Raw genomic sequence first — 20,337 nt, 5'->3', positions numbered from 1 at the left:
CACTTACAAAAAAAGGGGCAGAGATGACTGCGATGAAGGAATGCAAGATTGTTAAGAAAAAATGAACAGCACCTCTCTCCAGGAGAAAGAGAGGTTGTAAGAGAATCATACGGTTGGAAGGGACCTTGGAGGTCTTCTAGTCCAACCCCCTGGTAAAGGCAGAAGCCTCATACCATCCCAATCAAAGGGTTGTCCGGCCTATTTTTGAAAGCCTCTACTGATGGGAGCACCCACAACCTCAGCAGGCAAACTATTTAGCTGCCTAATTGCTTTTACTGTCAGGAAACTCTCCTTATTTTTGGTTGGATCTCTTTTTAAGGAGCTCCTACTTCTCACCCATAGGCCAGGCATCCCTATCTCCCTCAACCATTTGTAATACTCAAAGAGACTCAAAATAACCCCATCTGGGCGTTTGGGGTGCAAGAGGGCAGGGAGGTCAGGCTTTCAAGGGTCCGTTATTAGACCCTACCAAACCCTACAGATCTCCGTCCCATGATCTGGCTGACAAACACCATTCCCTGCCTTTGGCATGCTGACTCCTGCAGAAGCCCCACGGCTTAGCCGAATGGCCTGCTTAGCACCTCACCTGTAGTCCGGTTGTCCACGGTAACTGCGTTCACTGTTGTACTGATCATAGGGGCGTTTACGAGATACGTTGCTGGGCTGGTAGTTTCCTGAGCTCCGATACTGTTCTCTGCGCGCCTGGCAATCTACATAATGGTGGTCCCGGTGCCAGCGGGGCTCGTACGGCTGGTACCGGTTTCTGTCCCAATTGGTATACGCATTCCAACTGTAATTAAACTGGGGATCCCTCTGCCATTCCCTTCGTCCTGCATGAGAAGGAAGGGGGAGAAGCTAGCACTCTTTCACAAGAAGCCCAAGGATCTTATTCACATGGACTTTGTTATCTGTATTCTGCCTTTGTCTACTATTCATTTGATTATCTTTTTTTAAGAAAATAAGAAAAAGGAGGAACAGCAACACAATAATCAAAGTATCCATAGCAGTGTCCAAACAGAGCAGTGGAGGGATTCAAACAATTTAACAACTGGTTCTCTGCCCTAATGAACAGCTGGGTAGGCATATTGGGGGCAATAGGCTGACTCTGTAAACTGTTTAGAGAGGGCTGTAAACAGTGGTGGAGTCAAATAATTTAACATCCGGTTCTCTGCCCTAATGAACAGCTGGGTAAGTGGGGCTTGGTGGTCATCTGAGTGGTGGTTGTGGCCAACTCAATGTCACTCAAGTCGATGGGTGCTTTGCCTTCGCTGTTATGATGCAATAAGGGTTAACCGGAGAGGCAGTTTCTGTAAGCAGGGCAATAAAGATTAGACTAGAAGCAATACCAGAATGTTTCCTTCCTGCCTTCCTTACAGGATTAGCCCTGTAAAGTGGGGAAAAAACCAAAAAGAGATTTCTTCCAACAACCGGTTCTTCCATCTGCTTAGAAAGTTAAGAACCGGTTCTCCCGACTAGGTGCAAACTGGCTGAATCCCACCACCGATACAGAGATAAACTGGGAGGCCCTTGAACCTTGTACCCCATGTGGTCCCAATAAGAGGACCAAGGATGGTCATGCATTGCCACCTTCCCCCATCTCAGGAAGCTAGATGGGACATCAGAAGAAGGGAAGAGCTTCTCTAATATCTCACCTGTATGGCCAAAATCCCTTCTACTTGGCTGATGATATTTCATGAATTCATGTCCATGAATCCGTGAAGGCTGGGGAGACGGTTGTTGCAGATTTTGTGAATGAAGGCTTTGGGGGACAGGAAGCATTGGAATATCTCGACTGGGCCCAGGGGTTTCTGGATGAAGCCACTTGCCACTCGTTGTCTCTTCCTTCTTCTTCTGTTCCTGCCGAGCAGAAAGGCAACATCGTGGGAAAACTCAAAAAGCCAACAGTAACCATGATTTGGGTCTTATTAAGCAGGATCTGGGGAGGAGGGAGGTGGCTGGAGAATATTGGAGGGCCTCTTCTAGAGGAAAGGGTTAAATAAAGAAACAGAAAGAAAAGTGAAAGCCTTAAGGCCTCATCATTTGTGACCAGAGTTGTCTTCATCATCAAGGTTTGCTAGGCCAGCCCCTCTTGGCTCCCCAGGGACCCCAACAGATGTATTTGTCAGGTAGCTTGAAGAAAAAGCAATGCAACTCCATCAATGCAGCCACTCGTCTCACATAGTGTAGGGTCTCCTGCTTGAGCAGGGGGTTTGGCTAGAAGACCTCCAAGGTCCCTTCCAGCTCTCCTCTAGCTGATAATTAAAAGGTCAAGTCTGGCAAAAGGAGCTGGAGACTCACAGAGAATTACACTCCCATCAAGGAGTGTGCCAGAAGACTCAACGGCTTTGATCCCCAACCTATGTCCCCTGAGCATTGAAAGGCTACCCACTCCTAAAGATAGGATTCCTCCTCCTCTCTTCTACAACTCAACATCTGGCTCTTAGGACAGCAATGACAGAGTCAGGAGCAAAAAGAAAAAAAAAGAAAGAAAAAGGAAAGAGCACAGTCCCACCTAAAAGTCTCAACCAGAATTCCTCTAGTTCCTGAGGTTTTCTTTTCCACAAGATGTTCCCTTTCTTCCTTTTTATTTATATTTGTATCCCTTCCATTCTACTGCATAACACAAACATCCACACACACCTCTGTTCTTACCTTCTGTTCCTGGGCTCGCTTTTGGCTAGCCATCTTGTATAATTTGTGTAATTTCTGGGTGTTAAATTTGATAAACTTCGAGACGAATACCCACAGATTCCTGAAAGAAGGTGAAGAGATATTTTAATTTTCTCTCTTTAGGAACTGGAATTCAAGGGGAATTGGATTTAGTTTACTTGTGGCTATGTAGAGATTCTAGGCTGGTTCCTCTTTGAACGCCATCCCCAGATTCTGCCTCTTCTTCCCCTATTCCTCCAAACTCAAAAACACTCCTGACCCTCAAGTCTGACTGCAACAACAGGACAAGAGAGTGAGAGACAGAGAAAGAGACAGAGAGAGAGACTGAAGATTTGGTGGGCAGGCAAATCACCTTCTCCATATGTCAAGAACATCTGGTTCACTGTGGATTTTCAAACAATCCGCTATGTGGTCTCCTATGTTGAGAAGAGAACTGCGAGTTTGCTCCAGCAGGTCTTGGTCTGAAAGTCCACTTTCTGGCTTATCCAGCTGCCTCAAGGAATTTTTTACGGGCCTCATTAGCTTTTTGCACTGTGGAGGACAGAAAAGGCAAAGCTCCGCATTAGAGTCGCACATCAGAAGGAAGGAGGAGGAAAGGGAGACCCCCTTGGAGGCAACCTTTTGAGCCTTGGGGCCCATTTGAATTTGGGGGAGGGGATCTGCTGTGGGCACCCTCTCCAAATGACAGCCACGGGAGTCATCCTTGTTCACAAGACACGTAAACATGCTGCAGAGAGGACAACATTTGGGTGGAAGGTTCATCCTTCTCCTTTTTCGATCCCATACCAGCAAATCTACCATTCTCCTGTTTTAGAAGTAAATTCGTTGGGGGGTAAAGTAATTTTCTGTTGAGATGAATATGCCAGGGACGGGTGTTTGGCTTGGCAGCATGTCAGCTCTCTTTACAAAGTGACCGATGACCCTTTTTTTAAATCCTTATGATCTTGCCAGCATTCCCATGGTCACGTGATTCACATTCGGAGGCTTGGCAACCGGTTCCTATTTATGACGGGAGCAGTGTCCTGTGGTCATGTGATCCCCTTTTGCGACCTTCTGTCAAAGGGGAAGCCCAATTCACTTAGCAACTGTGTTGCTAACTTAACAACTGCAGTGATTCACTTATCACCTGTAGCAAGAAAGGTCGTAAAATGGGGGCAAAACTCACTTAGCTAATTTCCCACTTAACAAACATAAATTCTGGGCTCAGTTATGGTCGTACTTTTACCTGTTTATTTGTTTCTGACCTGAAGAAAGTCTGAAGTCCATTTTTTGTGTCCTTCTCCACCCCTCTTCTTCTTCTTTTTCTTCGCATTTTTCCACTTCCCCCCCTTTGATCCCCATTCCCTATTTTTAAATCTTTTGGGGTTGGTTTATCTTTCATGGAAATTTCATAAGAGGCAAGCTGATTTCGTAACTAAAGAGCCGCTGCCCTCCTGAGTCAAAAGGACATTTTCTGGAGTCAGTGACCAGAACTCTTGGACGTTTCCCCATTGGGTTCCTGGAGAAGACTCACAATGTCGAAGGTTGCCTGGTCCAATTCCTCCTCTTCCACATCTTTGATGGGGACTGGTTTTGCCTCGGCGTGTTTGGGCTGTGAAAAGAGAAGAGGAGATAGCATCCCTCATGAAACAGCAAAGGATGGAAAGTCACAGATGTGTCAATAAGGAAATGGAACCCCCCTCCCCCCAAGAAAACCCCAAGGGTGGTGAGAAAGTTGCATTCTGATTCCTGGAATTTCCAGGCGATTCTTTTGCCCCTTCAAACAGGTCTCTCCATGTTTAGGATAATAAAGTACAGGTCAAGATTTACTCTGTCCAGTCATGGTGACTCTAAAGGACGGTGCTCAACCCCAGCATTGTCTGAAAACAATTTCTGTGGTCATGTGGCCACCTATGCCAAAGGCACATGGAATGCTGTTATCTGTAATGGTGCTTATTCATCTACTCACATTTGCATGCTTTCGAACTGCTAGGTGGACAGAGGAGCTGAGGCAGGTAACGGGAGCTCACCCATTATGTGGAACGTGGGTCTCGGACCCAGGCTGTCAGCCATCCAGCTGACAAACCCAGCGTCTTTAACCGCTGAGCCATCACGGCTCATTTTTGTGATAATGGGACTCCCTAAACGAATGGAATTGCACAAACCTCTCATGACTAAAACCGACAAATATGCATTTCACTTTCTAAAAGAGACGTAATCTTCAGCATCCTTTGATTGTGACTGATTTGGGACATGTATTTCTAAATGAATTGTTTTTAACCTTTTGTCTTTCTATTCTGAATGGCCAGAGATGTAAAACAATGGAGAGAAATACTACCATGTAGTCTTTTGCATCCCTCTTTAGCAAGAAACCATCCACCTTTCACTGGCCTGGTGGACAGTTTCGAAAGGTAGTTAGCCAACTCTCAAAACTCGCTCCAACTTTTTCTTCCTGGACCAGGCTGGTAAGCAGAACCACTGCAGTTGTTAAGTGAATCATACACAATCAATAAGCCAATCTGGCTTCCCTCACTGACTTCCCTTGTTGGAAGCTGGGTGGAGAAGCAAATGGCTCTCCACCAATGCTCATGCTTACCTTCTTCTGTCCTTCTACTGACTGGTTGTCTGGAGGCTCTCAAAACTCGCTCCAACCTTTTCTTCCTATTTTGTGCGGACAAAGCTTTTGGGTTTTTACAAAATGTGTCAACCCAATAAATTTCTGAGCTTTGGGATCGCTTATACAGTGATCACCGAAGGAGGAGAAATCTCCCTGAAAACAAATTTGAAGCTCAGGTGCATGGAAATTTTATCTTCCTATGCAGTCTCCTGATTTCTCAGAACTGGGCAAAACCAAAATAACATTATCCGAAGACAGGAAATATCTAGAATTCAAGGCACTGTTGGGGAGAACTGAGTAATTTGAAGAGCCTAGGAAGCCAGCTAAAGCATTATTCAATACACATGCTCAATGGTAGCCAATTGCAAACTGTGTGCAAGCAAAGTAGTTACAAAGTCTCACAATCGGTTATGATTTGGTTTGTCTTCTGAGATGTTTCTTAGATTTCTCAGTCAAGACCAGAATCTGGGGAGTTCCTGATGCTTTTCCACCCAGTTAACCCAATCCAATCCGGCTTAGCTTCCCAGTTCTAACAAGGACAGACAAAGCATTCACCCTGGCCCAAACACCCAAAGAATGAAGTAAAAGGAAGTTTTACCCATCATATGAAGTTGATTTTAACCAAGGTTAAATGATTCACATAAGCTCACAGTCAAGTTACTAAAACACGTATGTGAACCTTGGTTAAAATCAGCAATGGCATAGCCTCCAAGACAGGTTAACACCAATAGGTACCTGTTCCATTTCATCCTGTCTTTCTCCCTGTTCTTGCTGTTTGGCTGACTGCTGAGCTTTGAGTTCTTGGATTTTGGCTAACTGCTGAACTTTGCTTTGTTGGATTTTGGCTAAGCGCTGACCTTTAACTTCTTGGATTTTGGCTAACTGCCGAGCATTACTTTCTGGGCTTTTGGTTAACAGCTTAGCTTTTCTTTCTTGGATTTTAACTGGCTGCTTAGCTTTGCTTTCTTGGATTTTGGTTAATGGCTGAGCTTTGCTTTCTTGCATTTTGACTGGCTGATTAGCTCTGTTTTCTTGGCTTTGGGCTAAGCGCTGAGCTTTGATTTCTTGGCTTTTGCTTAACGGCTCAGCTTTGTTTTTGTGGCTTTGGGCTAACTGCTGAGCTTTGAGTTCTCGGATTTTGCCTGTGCTCTGAGCTTTGATTTCTGGGTTTTTGGTTATCTGCTGAGCTTTGTTTTCTTGGATTTTGGCTGGCTGCTTAGCCTTCTTTTCTTTTCTTTGGGTTAAGCACTGAGCTTGGGTTTCCTGGATTTTGGATAAGCGCTGAACTTTGATTTCTAGGCTTTTGGTTAATTGCTGAGTTTTGTTTTCTTGTATTTTGGCTGGCTGCTTAGCTTTGCTTTCTTGGACTTTGAGTGGCTGCTTAGTTTTGCTTTCTTGGATTTTGGTTAACTGCTCAGCTTTGATTTCTGGACTTTTGGTTAACAGCTTAGCTTTGCTAGCTTGGCTTTTGACTGGCTGCTTAGCTTTGCTTTCTTGGATTTTGGTTAACGGCTGAGCTTTGCTTTCTTCAATTTTAACTGGCTGCTGAGCTTTGGTTTCTTGGCTTTTGACTAAGGACTGAGCTTTGATTTCTTGGCTTTTGGTTAATTTCTCAGCTTTGCTTTCTTGGATTTTGACTGGCTGTTGAGTTTTGCGTTCTTGGATTTTGTTTAACTGCTTAGCTTTGCTTTCTTGGATTTGGGGTGAGGGCTGAACTTTGCATTCTTGCTTTTTGGCTAAGGGCTGAACTTGGATTTCTGGACTTCTGTCTGACTTCTTCATCTTTTTTTCAGGGCTTTGGCCTGGCTGTTTATCCTTATTTCCATGGCTTTGGCCTGATTGATTATCTTTGATTTCTTTCTTCTCCTTCATCTTCGGGGCATTCTTATTTACCCCATTCTCCTTGGGAGGGGGAGCAAAAATTAGAATGTATAAGAGGACCTTACTCTTAATGAGGGGTGGGGGTATATATATACAGGCAGCCCTCGAATTACAACTATATTGGGCACCAGACATTTCTGATGCAAAGCAAGGCAGCTGTTAAATGATTCACACCTGATTTAATGGCCGCTTTTTTTGGACCAGGCTTGTAAGCAAAATCACTGCAGTTGTTAAGTGAATCATGCAAAATCAATAAGGGAATCTGACTTCCTTTGTTGACTTTGCTTGTTGGAAGCTGGGTGGAGGAGCAAATGGCTCTTATACATCCCTGGGATGCTGTGACAGTCATAAATATATGCTGGTTGCTAAGCACCAAAATGTTGATCATGTGACTTTGGGGATGTCCCAAGGAGAATTAAGGAAGCTTTTTATCCCTGGGGCAGTCAAGATGAGGTGCTGAAGTCTCTCTTGGATCTGTCCCTAGTTCAATAACTGATCTGATCTTTTTAAAGGATCGGGAAGGGAGAGGTATCAAGGACCAACATGGTGCAAACCGAAAGCTACTGGTTACCTTACAACAAAAGTAGAAGTTATCCCACCAGGATTATTTACCTTTGGGGAAGTAGATGTCATGTTTTCAGCCATGTCTACCTTTAAATGAACTTCCTAATATCTAATGCCAACCCCACCCCACCACTGCCACCCAACCCCAAATTCCCTCTATCTATATTATTTAACTGCCAACTATTTTTAAAAAAAACAATGAAACAAATAACCAGAATTTTCTTTGCCAGCCTATCCAAAACAGAAAGGCAAGATTTGAAAACCTGAAATTCTGAACTGGGCCAACTGACAAAGAGCCACAGGTAAAGTATTCCAACTGACAAACTGTCAACTGACAAAAAGCCACACGTTACTCCACAAGTTGCCCAAATTCAAACTGCTCAGTTCCCACAATCCTTAGTAATAACTGACACTTTACTGGTGGGGGCTACTCAAGCGGACCAATAGGAAGCCCCCTCCCCTAACTGCCTTCATCCCCGTGTTCCAAGTTTTAAATTCCATTGCTCAGTGCGGTTAGAGTCAACTGACATGACAGACAGCCAATCTGGTCTATGCTTCAGATGTTGGCCTAGAAACCAGCAGACTGGATTTCTAGTCCCGTTTTAGGCTTGGCAGCCGGCTGGATGACTTGGGGTCAGTCACTCCTTCTCAGCCCATCCAACCTCACAGGGTTGTTGTGGGAAAAACAGGAGGAATATTAAGTACGTTCACTGCCTGGAGCTAAGTATAAAAGTAACAATGGCAGGATGTCCACTCCTTTTCTGGCACTTAAAAAATAAGATAGGGAACTAACTAGCCAATATTATTCCAGTCCGTGCCACTCTAGGTGCAAACCTTCTGGTTGACATAATCCTCAAGTATTTCATTTTGGAAAACAAACCATGCCAATCCATAGGAGAGCTAGAACATCTTTTCCAGTGGAGTCGGTTTTCAGACCGCAGATGCACCTTCTTCCCCAATGACTTCTTCCTTCCTGCTTCTGCAATGGACATGATGAGCTGTTCCGGTCAGTCCCCCTGCTGAGTCGGTGGCATTGCTGTACCATTCAGGTTTTGTATTATAGAACAGAATTCTTTATTGGCCAAGTGTGATTGAACACACATGGCATTTGCCTCCGGTGCATAAGCTGGTATTACATGCAAACAACATGTGATGGGTCATAGATCATAAATCAATTGTCAGGAAGCTGTGCATTCCACCGCTGGTAACTGGTGCTGGATTTGATAGGGCATTCCCTATTTTGACTACTTGTTGCCTGTTTGATAGGAATGCGGCTATCCATTTTGTAAGAATCCAGAAATGCTGTAACAACTTAGTTTTAACAGTAGTTTGGCGTGCACCACTGAATCAAAGGCTTTGCAGAAATTTATGTAAATTGCGTCTATTGCTTTTCCCTAGTCAAGGTATGTGGTCCAAATGTTTCTGCAGTGTTTAGGAGTTGCAAATTACAGGACATTTTTTTTCTGAATCCGAATTGCTGGATCCATTTCCTCAAAAATGGTTTCCCTCACAACCCATGCTAACTACAACTCCTATAACCCCCAACCAATGTCATCACTACAAGAGAAGGGGAATTTTAATGCAAATTAATTGGCCACTATCAAAATGGCATTTCATTTTAGCATTTCATAAATCAAATTCTTGAAAACAGTAAAATTTAACAAAGTGGGAGGTTTTTCTTAACCAATTGTCATCCTTCATCCCCCTCAACTTATTTCTCTGATTATGGTGAGCTCTAAAACCATTTCCCAGGTGTTGGGATATTGTTTCTTAAATCTCAAATTACTAACAAAGCACTTTATTTTCTATTATCTTCAGTCAAATTTTGGCGTCTGAGTAAATTCAGCCTATGAAGACCCAAGATGCTCCAAATGAAAATCTGAACAAAGATGGTGGAAGCAGAAAATGTCAAGCAATATGAAAAAAGGAGGTGAAAAAGAAAAACAAATGACTGAGGAAGATTTTGTCTTCGCTATCTAGAATCAGGTTTTAAGATGAGGTAATAAAAGTCTTCAATATTTTCAAAACAAGAAAACCGTCAAGTTAAATGCCCTCAGGGACAACTGTTGAAAAAAAAAGAGACAGAAATTCCAAATTTTTGAAAAACTCAACTTTTAATGTATAGGAGCTTAACCATAGAACAAATTTATATCTATCTATCTATCATCTATCATCTATCTATCTATCTATCTATCTATCTATCTATCTATCTATCTATCTATCATCATCTATCTATCTAATAAACAATATATTTACATCAGAAATCACTTCAACAGTGGCAAATTTCTTTGTCACAAATATAGCTTAAAAACAATTACTGTATTTAGTCACAGGGATGTCATTTTCCCTTTAAGTCGCTGACTTTATCCACGAAATTTGGGGCTAAAATTCAGACCCCTTGGTGGATCGAGTTCTTCTGACCCACTTCCAATTCTTACAGCCCAAAGCTTTACAGCACTGTATTCAGGCTTTCTGTTTCCAGCATTGATGGCCCTGTAACTGGTGTTTCCTTGGGCTGGACTAGCTCTTTCCGTTTGCATCTGCTTCTGGACCTCTAGGTTTTCCGGCCACTCCAGTTATACTCTGGATTGTTCTTCTGCTCCAAGGGCCTATCCAGAGGTGAGCGATGCTCAATGGAAGACGACACCAAGCAGAGATTTTGGAGGAGCTGAAAAGTGAGGATCAGGGACCTGGGAGTGAGGAGGGGGAAGGGGTTCTTCTTTTGCACAAGATGTTCCCTTTCCTTCCTTCTCTTTATTCATATTTGTATACCTTCTATTCTACTGCACAACACCACAATACACACACACTTCTATGCTTACCTCCTGTTCCTAGGCTCACTTTTTGTTAGCTATCTTGTATAACTTGTGTAATTTCTTGGCGTTAAATACAGTAAACTTGGAGACAAATACCCATAGATTCCTGAATGGAGATGAACAGATATTTTAATTTTCTCTTTTTAGGAACTGGGCCAAAAGCCCGAAGTTTTCATGCCAGAGGAAAAAGATGCCCCAAACAAGCAGTGATGGAGAGATGTTTTCTTCTGGGGCCCAAAAATCGCCTCTTACACCCCCTCTGCTTCTAAAAATGTCTTGCTTCAAACTTGAGTCATGAAGACTCCCAAGATAAAGTCTGTAGATTTTGGTCTAAGCATGGCATGACCCAGTTTGCTTCTCTTTGTTACTGGGATGAATTTTACTTTGGTTTCCTAGGAGTTTGGACAAAAATGTGGATTTTTAAAAAAAAATACTTTTCCCACATAAAGGAATTCAACGCAACTCAATTCAACACAGGCAAATCACCGTCTCCATACTTCCTGCTCAGTGAGGATTTTTAAACATTCTTCGATGTGGTCTCCAGGCAACCCCGCATGTCCTCCAGCTGATCTTCTTCTGTCATCATTTCTGGTATATTCCAGGTGCTTCAGCGACGTTTGTACTGGCCCATCAGCTCTTGGCACTTGGAAGACACAAAAAGAAAAGCTTCGCATTAGTCGCACATCAGAAGGACGGCAGAGGAAAGGAACTGAGGCCACCTTTTGAGGCTTGGGGCCCATTTTAATTTGGGGGTGGAGATCTGCTGTGGGCACCCTCTCACTTGCAGCAAGCAAGAGTCTGGTTGGCTGCAGTAATTGTGTTCCCTGTGGTACTGATCATAGGTGAGTTTACCAGAGAGGATGCTGGGCTGGATAGTTTCCTGAGTTTTCTGAGCTCCGATATTGTGCTCTGTGTGCCTGGCAAAAATCCGCACACCGGTGATCCCTGTGCCATATTGTAAGGCTGGTACCGGCTTTGCTCCAATTTGAATTGGCATTGAATTTGGGATTCCTCTACCATTTGGTTTGTCCTGCATGATAAAGAAGGGAAAGAAGCTAGCACTCTTTCACTAGAAGACCAAGGATCTCATCCAGAGTCTCCTGCCTGCGGGAATCCTCAGATCTAGCTTTGCTTACACTGTAACGCTTGGCTCTACTAAATACCTGCCTTCTACTAAATGCAACTTGACTGCAAATGGGGACGAGAGTCTTTCTTTCCTAAATGCCCAAGCTGGGACAGGCCAGATAAATCTCTCACCCATATGGCTGAAATGCTTTCCATGCTGGTGGTATCCCTGAATCTGGGAAGGGTGGGGAGATGGCTGCTGGAGATTTTGACCATGAGGGTTATGGGGGGCAGGAGACATTGGAATATCTCAACTGGGCCCAGGAGTTTCTGGATGGAGCCGCTTGCCATATGTTGCCTCTTCCTTCTTCTGTTCCTGCTGAGCAGAAAGACAGCATCATTATAAAACTCCAAGGTAGAAGACCTCCAAGATCCCCATCAGCTCTTCTCTGACTGATTAATAAAGGGCCAAGTCTGGCAAAAGGAGCTGGAGACTCTCAGAGAATTACACTCCCATCAAGGAGTGTGCCAGAAGACTCAAAGGCTTTGATCCCCAACCTATGTCCCCTGAGCATTGAAAGGCTACTCATCCTAAAGATAGGATTTCTCAACCTCTCTTCTACAACCCAATGTCTGGCTCTTAGGACAGCCAAGACAGAGCCAGGAGCAAAAAGAAAAAAAGAAAGGAAAAGGAAAGAGCATAGTCCCACCTAAGAGTCTCAACCAGAATTCCTCTAGTTCCTGATGTTCCCTTTCCTTCCTTCTCTTTATGCATATTCGTATCCCTTCCATTCTACTGCACAATACAAACATACACATACACTCCTCTGTTCTTACCTGCTGTTCCCAGGCGCGCTTTTGGCTGGCCATCTCGTGTACGGTCTTTAAGGTCCTGGTGTTAAAAACGCTGAATCTCGACACAAATGCCCATAGATTCCTGAAAGAAGATGGGGAAATAACCCTAACCCTATGTCCCCTGAGCATTGAAAGGCTACCTATCCTAAAGATAGAATTCCTCCTTCTCTCTTCTACAACCCAATGTCTGGCTCTTAGAACAGCCATGACAGAGCCAGGAGCAAAAAGGAAGGGAGGGAGGAAGGAAGGAAGGAAGGAGGGAAGGAAGGAAGGAAGGAAGGAAGGAAGGACACAGTCCCACCTAAAACTCTACTGCATTCTACTGCACCATACAAACATACACATGCACTCCTCTGTTCTTACCTGCTGTTCCCAGGCGCGCTTTTTGCTGGCCATCTCATATATTGTCTTTAAGGTTCTGTTGCTAAAAATGCTGAATCTGGACACAAATGCCCATAGATTCCTGAAAGAAGATGAGGAAATAACCCTAACCCTATGTCCCCTGAGCATTGAAAGGCTACCTATCCTAAAGATAGGATTCCTCCTCTTCTCTTCTATTATCCAACGTCTGGCTCTTAGGTCAGCAATGACAGAGCCACAAGCAGAAAGAAAAAAAGAAAGGAAAAGGAAAGAGCATAGTCCCACCTAAGAGTCTCAACCAGAATTCCTCTAGTTCCTGATGTTCCCTTTCCTTCCTTCTCTTTATGCATATTCGTATCCCTTCCATTCTACTGCACAACACAAACATACACTCACACTCCTCTGTTCTTACCTCCTGTTCCCCGGCTCACTTTTGGCTGGCCATCCAATATAATGCTTTTAATGTTGTGGCATTAAAAATGCCAAATTTTGCGCCAAATGCCCATAGCTTCCTGAAGGAAGGTGAAGAAATAGTTTACTTTTCTCTTTTTAGGAAATGGGCCAAAAGAGAGAGGGGGGGTGGGGGAGTTAGAAAGGGAAACAAGAGAGAGAGAGAGGAGATAGAAGAGAAAGGGAAAGGAGAGAGAGATTGGAGAGAGAGGGGGGGAAATAGAAGAGAAAGGGAAAGAAGAGAGAAAGATTTAAGGGAGAGAAGGGGAGATAGAAGAGGAAGAACAGCAAGAGAGATTGGAGAGAGAAAGGGGAGAGATAGAAGAGAAAGCGAAAGGAGAGAGAGAGAGAGATTGAGATTGAAGATTAGGTGAGCAGGCAAATCACCTTATACATATTTCTGGGTCAGTTAAGCACTCCCCTATATAGTCTCCTATAGCCAGGAGGCAAGTTGTTGTTTCCTTTAGCTGCCCTTCCTCCGTCATGGCTTCCGGGTGGTCGAGGTGTCTAAGGGCATCTTCTACTGGCCCCATCAGCCTTTTGCACTGTGGGGGAGAGAAAAAGCAAAGCTTGCATTAGTCGCACGTCAGAAGGAAGGCGGAGGAAAGGGAGACCCCAATTGAGGCCACCTTTTGAGGCTAGAGGGCCATTTGAATTTGGGGGAGGGGATCTGCTGTGGGCACCCTCTCACCTTCAGCAAGCCCGATTCTGGTCGGCTGTGGGGCCAGCGGGCCTGATATGGCTGGTACCTGCGTCCTAAAAAAGATAACCAGGGAAAAGAAAGGGAAAATTACCTTTACTAAATGCAACTTGACTGCAAATGGGGAGTCTTTCTTTTCTAAGTTCCCACGCTGGGACAGTCTCTCACCTGTGTGGCTGAGATGCCTTCTCTTGGCCTGGTCCCTTTGCTCTCCCTTTAGCTGGGAAGGCTGGGAAGTAGGAGCTGGAGAGGAGGGAGGTCCCTGGAGAATGTTGGAGGGCCTAAATTGGAGAGAGAGGGGGAGATAGAAGGAAAGGAGAGATAGCGGGGGATTGAAGATTAGGTGGGCAGGCAAATCACCTTCTCCATATTTTCTGCTCTTTTTGGATTTTTAAGCAGTCCCCTATATGGTCGTCTATCGCCAGGAGGCAATTTGTTGTTTCATGCACCTGCCCTTCCTCGGTGATAGCTTCCGGGTGGTCGGGGTGTTTTAGGGCATCTTCTACTGGCCCCATCAGCCTTTTGCACTGTGGGGGAGAGAAAAAGCAAAGCTTGCATTAGTCGCACGTCAGAAGGAAGGCGGAGGAAAGGGAGACCCCGATTGAGGCCACCTTTTGAGGCTAGAGGGCCATTTGAATTTGGGGGAGGGGATCTGCTGTGGGCACCCTCTCACCTTCAGCAAGCCAGATTCTGGTCGGCTGTGGTACCAGCGGGACTTGTACGGCTGGTACCTGCGTCCTAAAAAAAGATAACGAGGGAGAAGAAAGGGAAAATTACCTTTACTAAACGCAACTTGAATGTAAATGGGGAGTCTTTCTTTCCTAAATGCCCACGCTGGGACAGTCTCTCACCTGTGTGGCTGAGATGCCTTCTCTTGGCCTGGTCTCTTGGCTCTCCCCTTATCAGGGGAGGCTTGGAAGCAGGAGCTGGAGAGGAGGGAGGTCCCTGGAGAATGTTGGAGGGCCTAGATTAGAGTGGGGGGGGGATAGAAGAGGAAAGGAAAGGAGAGAGAGGGGGGAATTGAAGATTAGGTGGGCAGGCAATTCACCTCCTCCATATTTTCTGCTCTTTTTGGATTTTCAAGCAGTCCCCTATTCGGTCACCTATCTTGAAGAGGCATCTCTGTGTTTCTGCCCTTCCTCTGTCATTGCTTCTGGGCTGTCCAGGGGCTTTAGGGTTTCTTGCACTGGCCCCATCAGCTTTTTACACTGTGGGGGACAGAAAAAGCGAAGCTTGCATTAGTCGCACGTCAGAAGGAAGGCGGAGGAAAGGGAGACCCCGACTGAGGCCACCTTTTGAGTCTAGGGGCCCATTTGAATTTGGGGGAGGGGATCTGCTATGGGCACCCTCTCACCTGCAGCAAGCAAGATTCCGGTCGTCTGTGGTGCCAGCGGGTCTGATACGGCTGGTACCTGCGTCCTAAAAAAAGATGACCAGGGAGAAGAAAGGGAAAATTACCTTTGCTAAATGCAACTTGAATGCAAATGGGGACGAGAGTCTTTCTTTCCTAAATGCCCACGCTGGGGCAGTCTCTCACCTGTGTGGCTGAGATGCCTTCTCTTGGCCTGGTCTCTTATCAGGGGAGGCTGGGAAGCAGGAGCTGGAGAGGAGGGCGGTCCCTGGAGGCTGTTGGAGGGCCTCTTCTAGAGGAAAAGGTTAAACAAACAGAAAGAAAAGTGAAAGCCTTAAGGCCTCTTCATTTGTGACCAGAATTGTTTTCCTCATCCTGCATCCCCAAATGTATGCCTTAGCAGTGTCCCATAGATTTTTTAATCACTTTTTTTCTTTTCTGTTCTCTTTGGGAAAAAAGTCCATTTCTTTTTCCATACTTTGTATAAATTCCTTGTCTTTTAGTATTGATTGATTCAATGTCCATCTCCATTTTCTCGTTTGTCCTTTCCCTTTAACTTCAATTGGATTATGATCTGCCCATGTGCTTCTTTCTATTTCTATTTCTTGCACATTTGACTTTAACTCTGGTGACATCCACATCATATCTATTCTATACCAGGACATACGTCTATTTGAATAGAATGAGTATTGATGTCTTCTAGGATTTATTTCTCTCCATACATCTTGAATATCTATTTCTTCCGCTATTTAAAAAAAGGTTTTGGAAGCGTTTTTCTTGCTTTTTTTACTTGTTTTACTGCTTTAATAGTCCAATTCTGCATCTACAATTGCACTGAAATCTCCTACCACACAAATATTTTCTTATTACAATTCAGTAATTTTCTCATGCACTTTTTCATAGAAATTTTCTTGTTTATTATTTGGTGCATATATTGCTACCAAAAGTATTTGTTTCTAGTTCCTTGTTACCTCCACCATCAAAAATTTGTATTGCTTTTATTGTTTCTTTAACATATAAAACACGCCTCTTTACTTTTGCAGTGTTACTGAGTCAAAGGGACATTTTCTGGGGTCAGCAACCAGCCCTCTTGGACATTTCCCCGTTGGGTTCCTATTGAAGACTCACAATGTTCTTCTCCTCCAGGTACTCCTGCACCCAGTCTTCCCCCGTGAGGCATACAGGAGTCTGTGGAAAGACAAGAGGAGATAGCATCCCTCATAAAACCACAGAGGATCACTTATGCCATGGTAGCTCAGCTGCATGGAAATTTTATATTCCATCCTGATTTCTCAGTGATGGGCAAGATCAAACCAACATGATCCAAAGTCAGGCATTCGAGACACCGTTGGGGAGAACTGAGCCTAGGTAGCCAGATAAAGCATCATTCAATAGATGCTGAGTCAAAGGGATTTTTTCTGGGGTCAGTGACCAGCCCTCTTGGATGTTTTCCCATTGGGTTCCTGGAGAAGACTCACAATGTTGTATGTCTCCTCCTCCTCCTGCAGGTACTCCTACTCCCAGTCTTCCTCAGTGAGACATACAGGTGTCTGTGGAAAGACAAGAGGAGATAACATCCCTCATGAAACAAAACAGGATGGAAAGTCACAGATGTGACAATAAATAATTGGCATATTCCAATAAATAAATGCCATTCCAATAAATGGAAGAAAAACAAAAACGAAAAACAAGGGGGGTGAGAAACTTTCATTCTGCTGCCTGGAGTTTCCAGGCGATTCCTTTGCCCCTTCAAACAGGGCTCTCCATCTTTATGATAATAAAAGACAGGTCAAGATTTACTCTGTCCAGTCGGGGCCGACTTTTGGAGACAATGCTCATCCCCCTTTTTGACCAAGAGAGGCAGCATTGTCCAAAAACAATTCCCATGTGGCCAGTACGGCTAGACGCCAAAGGCTAATGGAATGCTGTTACCTTCCCACCAAGGTGGTACTTATTCATCTACTCACATTTGCATGCTTTTGAACTGCTAGGTGGGCAGAGGAGCTGAGGCAAGTAATGGGAGCTCACCCGTAGTTAGCCAATTCTCAAAGCTCGCTCCAACCTTTTCTTCCTATCTTGTACGGGCAAAGCCTTTTGATTCAACCCAACAACTTTCTGATCCTTGGGATCACTTATACAATGATCACCCAAGGAGGAGAAATCTCCCTGAAAACAAATTTGAAGGTCAACTGCATGGAAATTTTATATTCCTATCCTGATTTCTCAGTAATGGGCAAGACCAAAATAACATGATCCGAAGTCAGGAATTCAAGACACTGTTGGGGAGAACTGAGCCTAGGTAACCAGATAAAGCATCATTCAATTCATGCTCAATGATAGCCAATTGCAAACTGTGTGCAAGCAAAGTATTGCTATTTCTGCTGACTGCCAGCTGACTGCAGGTCGAATCTCACAAGGCTCAAGGTTGATTCAGCTTTCCATCCTTCTGAGGTAGGTAAAATGAGGAGGCATATTGTTGGGGCCAAATAGGCTGACTCTGTAAACTGCTTAGAGAAGGCTGTAAAGCACTTGGAAGCAGTATTTCTCCTTCTCCTTCTCTTTCTACAATCTCCTCTTCCACTGTTCCCTTTGTAACTAAGTGATAGATATTTACCTACAGAATCCAGGACATGCATGAAATAGCTATATAGGTAGCTTTTTATCCCTGGTGTAGCCAAGATGAGATGCAGAAATCTCTTTTGGATCTGTCTCTAGTTCAATGACTCACCTGACCTTTTTAAAGGATCTGGAAGGGAGAGGAATCAAGGAACCAACCTATTGCAAACCAAAACTACCAGCTTCTAATAACATACAGCAAAAATAGAAGTTATCCCGCCAGGATTATTTACCTTTTGGGGAGTAGATGTCTTGTTTTCAGCCATGTCTACCTTTAAATGAACTTCCTAATATCTAATAACCTAATATACCTAATATCTAATACCAACCCCACGGCTACCCAACCCCAAATTCCCTCTATCTATATTATACTATATACTATATAATATACTATATCTATCTATACTAACAACTACCCTGTTTCCCCGAAAATAAGACCTCCCCAGATAATAAACCCAATCAGGCTTTTGAGAGCATGCACTAAAACAAGCTCTCCCCTGAAAATAAGCCCTCCCCTTGAATATTTAAACGCACGCGCACCCGGTCCCCGCCATTTCCTGGGAAGGGGGGAACATGCCCCACATGCACCTGCCATCCACGCAGAATGGCCTCGTGAAGGATGCTCCTGCAAATCCTAGCTACCGTGCCCCTTCTCTTAATGGCGGCCGCAAAAAGAGCAGCAGGTCCAGTGAGGCTAGGGCTGGCAGGAGTGTGCCAGAAACAGAGACAGAATCTCTGGCCCTCTCCGGATCAGCTGATCCATGGGCCGAGGTTAAGGGGCCTCCTGCACCTGATAAATAATAAGACCTCCCCGAAAATAAAGCCAAGCGCTTATTTTGGGGGCCAAAAGAAATTAAGACCCTGTCTTATTTTCGGGAAAACACGGTATTTCAAAAAACAAACAAATCAAGATATTTATAAAGATAAAAAAAAGATATTTTATCTTTTTTGAATGTGCAGAATTTTCTTTGCAAGCCTCTCTAATACGGAAAGGCAGGATCTGAAAACCTGAAATCCTGAACTGGGCCAACTGAGAGGCAGAAATCTGTCCCTAGTTCAATGATTCACATGACTTTTAAAAGGATCACGAAGGGACAGGTATCAAGGACCAACATGCTGCAAACCAAAAGCTCCTCCTTGCTGGCCAGTTTGGTGGGCCCTATCTTTATTTGTGCAAACCCTTTCCTGTGTAGAGTCGCCCACCTCCCTGCAGTATTTCTGAGCCTCTGGAGGGACCATCTTTATCCCTCAATGGGGTAGTTTTTTCACGGACAGAGATGGTGCACCACTTGGCCCTCCTGGAGTGGTAGCTTCTTTCCAGAGAGCAGAAGGAAGCTGTGATAATTGGGGCCTTTGCACGGATTTATGTACTAATATTGCGTGGACAGGGAGGCCCCCCTTCATGGTCACTCAAGTTCTAGTTGTTTCCCATTTGGACTACTGCAATGCACTCCACAGTGGGCTGCCCTTGAAGGCATGCAGAAATGATCCGGAAAGAAGCAGCATCTATAGCTTTGGGCACTCCATGGTTCACTCCTGCTACACCAATGTTGCACTAGTTTCACGTGTCTTTCTGGAGTGCAATTCAAGTTGCTGCTTATCATCCTGCTCTCTCTCTCTCTCTCTCTCTCTCTCTCTCTCTCTCTCTCTCTCTCTCTGTGTGTGTGTGTGTGTGTGCACCAAGATTGTATACCTTAAACTGTGAAAGCAGATCATCGGTTGCACTTGTGGATGGTTCATTTTCTCGTGTCTCAGCCAGGCCTAAGATTTCCTCACTGTCCAATTCCTAGAAGTGGGGGCAAGAGTGCAATTAGACGCACACCAATATGAAATATTTAATATTGTCCTTCTAAAGTTCTGATACGGAAATGAATTGGATTGAGTTAAATCTCTGCCTATTTCAAATGACATCCCAAAGAGAATTAAGGTAGCTTTTTATCCCTGGTGCAGGCAGGTTTTAGGGAAATCTTTGAAAGTGAGCTCATAAGTCTGCTCATAAATTGTGAGCCCTATTTTACCATCACAACACCAGAAGGACATCCAGGTATACACAAAGCCTTGTTTTTCTATGCTTCAAGCATGAACACCTTGCCTGCTCATATTTTATCTTTTTTGAATGTGCAGCAATTTGAACACATACTAAATCTTACACATGGTCCTCTTGCCATTTTAGGCCCTTCTGTTTTTTTTTAATCAGCTGCTTATTGTCTTTTCCCCTTATTCCTTGGTTAGCTCCAAAGAGCACAAACCTAGAACTTCTCAGAGAAATCAATCACTTGTTTGTACCAAGAACAATCCAAGTTCTTTTGCCCAATTTTCATTATCTAATTCTGCCCTTTTCATCCCAGTTTCACCGTGGGTAATACCAGTGGTGGGATTCAGCCGGTTCGCACCACTTCGGCAGAACCAGTTG

At 44.3% G+C, this 20,337-nt stretch overlaps 2 protein-coding genes across 10 annotated transcripts in view; both read right to left on the bottom strand.

The window, feature by feature from the left end:
* Positions 1-9,804: 9,804 nt before the first annotated feature.
* On the bottom strand, positions 9,805-19,684 carry LOC309398283 (uncharacterized protein). 9 transcript variants are annotated; one of them, XR_014176379.1, is made up of 15 exons: positions 19,618-19,684; positions 16,787-16,858; positions 16,437-16,496; positions 15,495-15,600; positions 15,312-15,376; positions 15,061-15,165; positions 14,809-14,921; positions 14,631-14,695; positions 14,318-14,484; positions 14,126-14,238; positions 13,949-14,013; positions 13,645-13,802; positions 12,430-12,529; positions 11,785-11,971; positions 11,419-11,557 (listed from the first exon to the last, which is right to left on the bottom strand). XR_014176379.1 is itself a non-coding variant. In XM_081965039.1 (14 exons), exons 6-14 carry the CDS (start codon positions 15,075-15,077, stop codon positions 11,158-11,160), a joined length of 960 nt encoding a protein of 319 aa, XP_081821165.1. In that variant the 5' UTR covers positions 15,078-15,165; positions 15,312-15,376; positions 15,495-15,600; positions 16,437-16,496; positions 16,787-16,858; positions 19,618-19,684; the 3' UTR covers positions 9,805-11,157. The 9 variants fall into 9 exon arrangements, 6 of the variants coding, with proteins under 6 accessions (XP_081821165.1, XP_081821163.1, XP_081821164.1 ...); XR_014176380.1 differs by lacking the exon at positions 11,419-11,557 and adding an exon at positions 12,811-12,910 and having other exon boundaries at positions 11,858-11,971; XR_014176381.1 differs by lacking the exon at positions 11,419-11,557 and adding an exon at positions 12,811-12,910 and having other exon boundaries at positions 11,865-11,968.
* Positions 19,606-20,337, bottom strand: part of CHD2 (chromodomain helicase DNA binding protein 2) — a 71,765-nt gene continuing 71,033 nt past the window's right edge. The window contains exon 38 of the mRNA XM_081965036.1: positions 19,606-19,710. Coding sequence (XP_081821162.1) covers positions 19,686-19,710 — 25 coding nt within the window. The 3' untranslated portion in view covers positions 19,606-19,685. The remainder of the gene's footprint in view (positions 19,711-20,337) is intronic.

Source organism: Natrix helvetica (genome assembly GCF_964273705.1).
Source record: "Natrix helvetica genome assembly, chromosome: 12".
In the NCBI taxonomy this organism is placed as follows: Eukaryota; Metazoa; Chordata; class Lepidosauria; order Squamata; family Natricidae; genus Natrix; species Natrix helvetica.
This window is presented reverse-complemented; position numbering and strand designations above follow the sequence as displayed.

What these genes read in the sequence shown, in the direction of transcription:
- LOC309398283 (XM_081965037.1), bottom strand. An exon ending in AAGGCATCTCAGCCACACAG is followed by an intron (nt 14,696 to 14,808) that starts GTGAGAGACTGT and finishes ATCTTTTTTTAG; the next exon opens with GACGCAGGTACCAGCCGTAC. An exon ending in GAGCAGAAAATATGGAGAAG is followed by an intron (nt 14,239 to 14,317) that starts GTGATTTGCCTG and finishes TCTCCAATTTAG; the next exon opens with GCCCTCCAACATTCTCCAGG.